The following is an 8,284-nucleotide window of genomic DNA, read 5'->3' as shown; positions in this document are numbered from 1 at the left end:
TTACCTGGATGCTTTAAAATGTAAAGTTTGCTTTAACCACTTGTATTTTGATATAGATTTTCTTTTTTTCTTTTTTAACCTTTGCATACATATTATGTTATTGGTATTTTGACATATTTTAATATAAAGGCATACTTTGGTGCACACTGTTCTTCAAGATTTTATCAGTTTATATTATTTTCCTTTTCTTTGGTTGATATGACCAAGGTGGTCGAAATAACAATTACAAGTTAAACCACACGATCCCGTGTAGGTCTACTCGAAAGGAAGTCCCTCGAAGTTCAACGGGGCTTACTCTCAGGTAAGTGGGCACAGGTTACCTGGGAGTTCGTCTCACTGAACATGGGGGAAATTGCTCGGAATAGACCTGCACAGGATCAGACCTCCTGAACAAGACGCAGAAGAGCGCAAAAGAATGATCTCGCTGGCAACTCACCCTGAACACAGTTTTCTCAAGGCAACTCCCGGCAGCAAAAATAGGGGAAATGCTTAACCCAGGACACTGACAAAAACAACAACACAAGACATCGGCTGCATCTGAGGGGACTGGATCCAATACATTGTCTGGTGCGGACAAGTTTCTCCAATATTTGGACTCCAACTCCCATCAGCCGCAGCCAGCACGGCCAATGGTCATGGATGATGGGAGTTGTAGTCTAGCGAACATCTGGCGGGCCGCTGCTTTCCTGGGACTAACCCTGAGGGGAAACCTTCAAGAACCGGAAAGATAGGCTGCTTGTGACCACCATGCCCGCCGTTTCTCCCGCCCTCCAGCTGGGCGGCAGAGAAAAGCTTGCGCACAGCGCGCCGCCCCCGACGCGGGGAAGCAGGCAAGCAGGTAGGGCGCCCGCCCACCAATATCCGGGTCTCGGCATCTGGGGCCGCCCATTGAGCTGCGGGCGCCGCCTCTTTTCTGTGACGGCTCGGGCAGCCGGCGGAGCGAAGGAGGTTGAGGCAGCAACTTGGAATCAGCTGAAGCAGACTCGCAGGGGGGCTGCCTTGGCGCGGAAGAAGAGCTGACGCTGCAAACCCTCCGCAGGTGCCCGCGGCGCTCCAAGGAGGAACTGGGTGTGTGGGGCACTTGAGGGTCATTCTCCCCAGCTTCCTCTGGGGTTCGGTTCAGGTCCTGCCTGTTTGCCGGCTGCTTGCTCAAGGGAGGCGAAGCGACTGCCCAGGTCAGTTCCTACTTCCTAGCGAGGGCTGTTTGTATTACAAGAAGGCTGCATGCACCCCCCGGGTTTGAAGCACATCTCCCTCCCGCACGCCCCCCCCCCCCAGTGCCAGATATAAGCTAAACAAGCTATAGCTTAGGGCCTCACTCTCTTGGGGCCCCACTAAAATTTTTCCTATTATTCCTATTTATTTTCCTAAATTTTCCTAAAATATTCCTATTATTTTCCTTCCTACTATTAATATACTTCTTCTTAATTGTATTTCAGTTCAACAATTACTTTGATAAAATGCATATTTTGTTATGTGCAAATGGCTTTAGATACCTATTAGGTCCATAAATTGCCATATAGCATATATTCAACACAAAAAACAGGGACAATTTGTTGTTGACAAAGGACAGCGGGACATATAAAGGGCCCCATTACCTTAAGTAGCTTAGGATCTCATCAAACCTAAATCCAGCCCTGACACCGCACCCTCCCCACCCCAAAACTGTTTTGGGGGAACTTTAGTTTTCCTAGCCCAGAGCTACAGTCCCCAGCACCCTTTAGAAACTACAGTTCTCAGGATTTGTGTGTGGTTTAAATGGGTGCTGTGCGTGCAAGTATCCCTATTAGCTGTTATCATTTCACTCCTCATCGACAATCATTTACTTCCAGAGTTTGCTGAAACTGCGCAACTGCTATCTAGTTACAGAGGTCAGTCTTCACAGTTGCCCAGTTTCTCCAATGCCAGCTGCCTCTGTGACTCTCCCAAATAAAAACCAGAGTTTATTGGAAGTAGATCTCATTGGTTTCCAACAAAATTGGTACGTAGAAGACGGGACCGTTCAGTTGTCGTGTTTTTCTCAATCGTGCTGAGCCTTGGGTTCCCTCTGACTTTTCAATTATATATTAGTTTTGTAGCAGACTGCACCCCAAAGGCTCTAGGCAGAGAATGCAGGTATTAAAAGACAATAGAAACGCGAGCCACACTTCTGAGCAAAATTAAGTGCACTTAATCATGTTGCCTGGTGCTCACCAGTTATACTATTGATTTTCTTGTCTATTTGCTAGCTGAACTCTGAAAGCCAACCGGAATGGCACATGTCTTTAATATGAAACTAAAATAATTGCTAGCTTGGGAGTGGATCAGGAGTGATGATGAAACTGATGAGGATGATGCAAAACAAATACTAAAGATATGCTGAGATTTTGCTTGGTAGTACCATGCAACAATAAGGGCAAAGTTCAAATGGATTGTTCTTCAAAACCCGGATTGGTTTCGAACAATACAAACATTGCTTAGAATGCAAAACAGCCCCATTATGCAATTGTCATATGAAGCTGTCCCACATTTATTTCTATGCAAGCATCTTCGGGGTTGTGACCTAAATGCCACTTAACCAAGAATCCCTGTATAACTGGTTTGTAAATGAAGCTGTCATATCTCTATAGCCTATACTGCAGTAGCCAGGAGTTTCGCATGCAACGTTGTAAACCCAGTTTTCTTATGGCTTTTATATCATTTCAGAAGAGAAAAGTCATGCCTTATCCCGAAAGCAAAAAAATATTATTTGGCCTAATGGCCGGGGCTGCTGGAATAACCTTGGGCCTCATTTGGTATCGAAAGACACAGAAATGCAGTAAAGCCATGTACTTGCCTACCTTTTTGAATTCAGAGGGCAGTTTTGACTTGGTAAATTTTCCACATGAAACTCATAACGAACAAGGAACTGTGATGCTATTGCAAGGAAGGCAGCTTCAGGTACTGGAAAAAATGAATGGTTTAATAGCAACTGTGGAAGAACTTAAGAGAGAAGTAGCATTTCTGAAAGAAGCAATTCCAAAGTTGGAAGAACTTGTCCGGGATGAACTCAAGGGGAGAACAGATTCTCGCAGGAGCAGCCCTTTGCACAGAGGAACAAAGAAGAGGAAGACTGAGATTGGCAAAGGTGTGTCAGATACCAACAGTTCTGAAGAAGCAGAAAGTGAAGGCGGGTAAGTATTTACAAATTATTTCAAGTCTATCCCAACCTCTAATTTTATATATATATATATATATATATATATATATATATATATATATAATCTCACTATTTTGAGTGTAAGTAATTTGCAAATCCACTCATATATATATATATATATATATATATGCTTTCGTAGATTTTCACGGGTACAGGAATGTAGGTTTTGGTGTCTTCGGGTGTCTTCCCGTGTAAGAGTTGGGGTGTCTAGGCGACGTTTCGACGAGGTCTCACTCGTCATCTTCAGGCTGGTGCTTTCTCTCAAATGTGTTAATCGCCAATGGATACCAGCAAAACAGGGTTACGAAGCTAATCCAAAAAGAAACACCCCCCAAAAACCAAGACACAGAAGAAAACAATGGCATGGCCCTCCTTCCTTATATCAAGGGCACTACAGACAAAATCAGCAAAATCCTCCATAAACACAATATCAAAACAGCCTTTTGCACCAACCAAAAAATAGCCAATATCCTCAGAAACCCCAAAGATAAAATCCAGTTGGAAAACCAAGGGGTCTATGAAATACCCTGCAAAGTCTGCCCAGCCACGTACATTGGACAAACAAACAGACGAATAAATGCACGTATCGCAGAACACAAGAATGCCGTCAAAAAAGAAGAAAAAACCTCCTCTCTTTTCCAACACATGAAAGAAACAGGACACGAAATTAATTTTGCAGATTCCAAATTGCTCTTTAACATGGAACATCACCACAAGAGAATAATCATGGAAGCCATCGAGATAGAGAAACACCCTCACAACATGAACAAGCGTGACGACACGTCCCGCCTGCCAGACATCTGGAAATTAGCCCTCCCCACAAAAACCGACACCAGGACCAGAGGCACACAGAACGCCATCACCTATCAACCACACCAGACCCAAACCCAGACCCTCTCCACAGATAAATTACAGACTCCATCCGGTAGCCAAACCATAGTGGCACCTCCGGATGCTGCACCCCCCTGCAATCCCTACACAGATCTGGCTGGCACAGGGCACAAAACCACAGCTCGCCCCTATACACGAAGCCAAGCCAGAGCACAACTCAGTGCAGTACAGCCATCTTCTCAGAAAAATCTCTTCACAAGCTCAAAAGGTCAAGACACGAAAGCTATAGCAACTAATCCACACTTAATGACCCACCTAAGTGGTACTCAGAATATCACTCAAGATATCACTCAAGATATCCCCCAAGTAATTAAGGAACAAAAGAAGAAAAGGCACAATAACCTGGGAACTTCTTCTCTGCACCACACCCCCTCAACAGTATTTATAGGAACTCAAACACTGAGATCCTGCTCTGTTCCAGTAACAAGAAGCCGAAAGCACCAGCCTGAAGATGACGAGTGAGACCTCGTCGAAACGTCGCCTAGACACCCCAACTCTTACACGGGAAGACACCCGAAGACACCAAAACATATATATATATATATATATATATATATTTGCTTTCGTAGATTTTCACGGGTACAGGAATGCAGGTTTTGGTGTCTTCGGGTGTCTTCCCGTGTAAGAGTTGGGGTGTCTAGGCGACGTTTCGACGAGGTCTCACTCGTCATCTTCAGGCTGGTGCTTTCGGCTTCTTGTTACTGGAACAGAGCCTGTTCCAGTAACAAGAAGCCGAAAGCACCAGCCTGAAGATGACGAGTGAGACCTCGTCGAAACGTCGCCTAGACACCCCAACTCTTACACGGGAAGACACCCGAAGACACCAAAACCTGCATATATATATATATATATATATATATATCACTATTTTGAGTGTAAGTAATTTGCAAATCCACTCTCTAGATCATGGCTTGTTATCTTTACCTGTAGTTATCCAAACAGCAGTTCCTGGTTTGGTTATAATGGCAATTTGCCATTGGAAACAGAAGCAAATGTTTCTGATCTCTGTGGCATTGCTAAAGGAAAATAGGAGTGGGGTACAAGTCTGAGGCTCAGTCGCTTCAGGTGAAGCTGTGGTGGGAAGTGTTTAGTTTTAAACCAGAGCTAGCTGCCCACCCCAAGGCAGCGGGGGGGGGGGGGGGAGCAATATTGGAAATCAGTAGCAGCTAACCTGCATTCTCAAAATTTTATTAGTACTATTATTATTTATTACATTTGTTAGTTGCTTTATCTTGCCCAAGGCAACTCAGAGCAACCCAAAAATCCAGCAAATTCATGCATTGCATGAAGTAGCCCCAAATCTTTCAAATATCAGTCTATTTTAGGAAAGCCTATGGCAAAGGGATGTATTGCCTTCGCTCTTGCAAACTCACCCTCAGTTTGGCTTTTATGTGGTTGTTTTCAAATATTACGCACTAGTTGTGCTCCTTGGTTTGCTTCAGAAACTCCAGAAACCTTTAGCATTGCAGCTGAGTAGAACTTGTACTTCTTGGTCTCCTCCCATCTTAAGAGCTGTTAACAATGGAAAATACAATTCCTTTGGTGAAACATTATCCCTTCTGCTTTTGTGTCGGCACTTCTGCCGATAATATCTAATACTGGATCGCTCCTGTATCACTTTCCAGTGCTGACGTTGCCTGGAAATGGTTTAGTTAATTCCAATTCACTATAAAATTTAAATCTACAACAGTGTGCTTGTGCTAGAAATTCCACTCAGAAAAATATCCACCAGACTGTCATATCTGGTGTTGTAGGTGCATGTTGATGTACTATGTATTATGTATTTAATAGAAGGCATAAGCTGTGCCTTCCCACCTTGTAAAACCAAGGCAGTTTCCATTGATCAGTACAACTTTAGTAAGAAGGGAAAAGGTAATGAAAAATAGCAAAACAAACCCCAAAAAATCATAACAAAGCAGACCCACTTAATAATAATCTCAGGGAGAAGAGATTCTGAAGTAGCTCTTAATTTCAACGGAAGACAAAAAAGACAGCCTCAACTTAGATAACAAAGTTTCTGTGCATGCTTATAATTGTATCATAACCAAGCTAATAATGTAGTATTTGCGTAGATACGTTATATTGATGTTTCTGTGCAATTATTTATCAAATAAGTGCTAATATTTAATTGAGTACCGAGAGTGGATCACTGAGCTTGTGACAGCTCTAGAAACACATTTGCCAAGACTCCTTATTCTGCCCTCTCTTTGCTGGATTTACTTCAGAGTAAGTGGATTCAATTTACTGTTTGTTTGCTTCCTTCCTTCCTTGCTTGCTAACTTGCTTGCTTGTTCATTTGTTTGTTCATTCATTCACCTGAGGGTCACAGGGTGGTTTTCAGTATAAAAATACATAACAAACCAAACAATATCCCTCACACACAATTTAAAAGGCAATTTTAATTAAATCAGAAAATAGATTAAATTAAATCACAATTTAATCAGCCAAAGGCCTGATTATAGAGAAAAGTTTTTGTTTGGCACCTAAAGATATGTAATGAAGGTGGCAGGTGAACCTCCCTGGGGAGAGCATTCCAGAAATAGGGAGCCACTGCAGAAAAGGCCCATCCTAGTATTGCTGCCCTCTGGACCTTTTTTGAGGGGCCTCAGATAATACACACACACACACACACACACACACACATTTTAATTAGTTTTGTAATATAGCATTTCCAAAAATCATATAACATAGCTTCTTATCTTATGCAATGTTCTAGACTTTTGTCAACATCTCTGATGATTTTTCATTCTTTATCACTTATTCTGCATTTCTTAATTTCTCTATTACTCTTAATTGTCATTAACGAATAATTCTCCTTGTAGTCTTTCTTGCAATATTTCTAATAGTCCTCCTTACAAAACTTCTTGCAGTCTTGACGTTCTCCTCCAATGCATCATGTTTCAATAGGACCGGTCTGAGAATTGGCCACTAGAGGGCAATCATATGAAGGTCACTGCTTTTATCTTTGTGGGAACATTTTTTTGTACAGTACACAATACATGGATGAGTGACTGGTGGTGTCAGTTTTTAACTTGCATTACACCAAGCAAATATTGATGATCCATACAAGTGACAACCTTTAATGATTTATGTATAAATTACAGAAAAGAAAAGCAGGCAACTGAAATGCTGATTGTAAAATGTTTTCCTTGCTCAAGTTGCTTGGTTAGTTTTTAAATATATAGTTCAGTCTGTTGGTGTTCCATGCCCTAATTCTTCAGAGCACTGACTAGAATTCACAGGCAGAGGGAGAAGGAAATGGAGAACTCCCAGCTAACTTCATTCAGTGGCTACATTCCCCTACCGCCCCCCCACCCCCAAAACCCTTTCCCTTCCTCGTGGCTCTCTTGGGATTCCCAGAAGTGTGGCGAGCATTGAGACCCTGCCATACCTGCATAGATGAAAACCAGGCCAAAGGTGCAGAGGTTTTGGTTTGCCCAGAAGTGTTCTCTTGACATATATGACATCCCTTTGTTTGTAATCTAAGCTGGGAAGATAAACTATGAATTACACTGTCTCCTCACTTACCCACTCCCTGTCTAGACTTGAATTTGTCTAGCATTTGCAGAAGCTAAAAAGTGGTACTTATGGCATGCAGGGGGGTGGGGTGGGACCCCACTCAAAATTCTTGCAAACTTCTAATAAGAACTCCAAGAATAAGTACTCAATGCATCATATGAAAACTTCTTGATGCGTTAATTTTTATTTGTACAGCAAATCTTGTAATATCCATTACAAACTTTTCAACCTTGTGAGAACAAGGCCTTGACAGAGTGTTTTTGTTTTTTAAGCCTGGAACTGTTTTCGTTGGCAGGAAAGAGACAACTTTCCTCATCTCAAGGTCTTGGTGAGCAACATTGATCGCTATGCCTATAACCCTGGAAGGGTATTTGATGTGGTGCCGAAAGGCTGCTAGCAGCAAAGTAGATGGTATCATGAAGGAACTTGTAACCCCACATAGTAAATTTTTATCTTTACTATTGTTCAGGGTCTTAAAGCACTTTCAGTTGGTTCAACAAGTGAAATCTCTTTTGCTCTCTAATTTAAAGCATAAACATTGCACCAGAAACAAAAGGAGTGGGTAGTATGCTTTGAAAAATGCTTATCGTTAACATTTCACTGCATTCAGACTTAAGTTTCACTGAATTTGGTCAGTGTCCGAAGTAGTATGCTGTTTTGGCATCGGGAAAATGCTGCTTTAAAAACCCAGTGGGT

General features: G+C 42.3%; 1 protein-coding gene across 2 annotated transcripts in view; it reads left to right on the top strand.

The window, feature by feature from the left end:
• Positions 1-916: 916 nt before the first annotated feature.
• The window catches only part of RMDN2 (regulator of microtubule dynamics 2), a 31,280-nt gene continuing 23,912 nt past the window's right edge, over positions 917-8,284 (top strand). The window contains exons 1-3 of one of the 2 annotated variants that reach the window (XM_081188136.1): positions 917-1,175; positions 1,833-1,981; positions 2,686-3,152. In XM_081188136.1, coding sequence (XP_081044262.1) covers positions 2,698-3,152 — 455 coding nt within the window. In that variant the 5' untranslated portion in view covers positions 917-1,175; positions 1,833-1,981; positions 2,686-2,697. The remainder of the gene's footprint in view (positions 1,176-1,832; positions 1,982-2,685; positions 3,153-8,284) is intronic. The other variant, XM_081188135.1, reaches the window with a different exon arrangement.

Source organism: Podarcis bocagei (genome assembly GCF_964188305.1).
Source record: "Podarcis bocagei genome assembly, chromosome: 3".
Lineage (NCBI taxonomy): Eukaryota > Metazoa > Chordata > Lepidosauria > Squamata > Lacertidae > Podarcis > Podarcis bocagei.
This window is presented reverse-complemented; position numbering and strand designations above follow the sequence as displayed.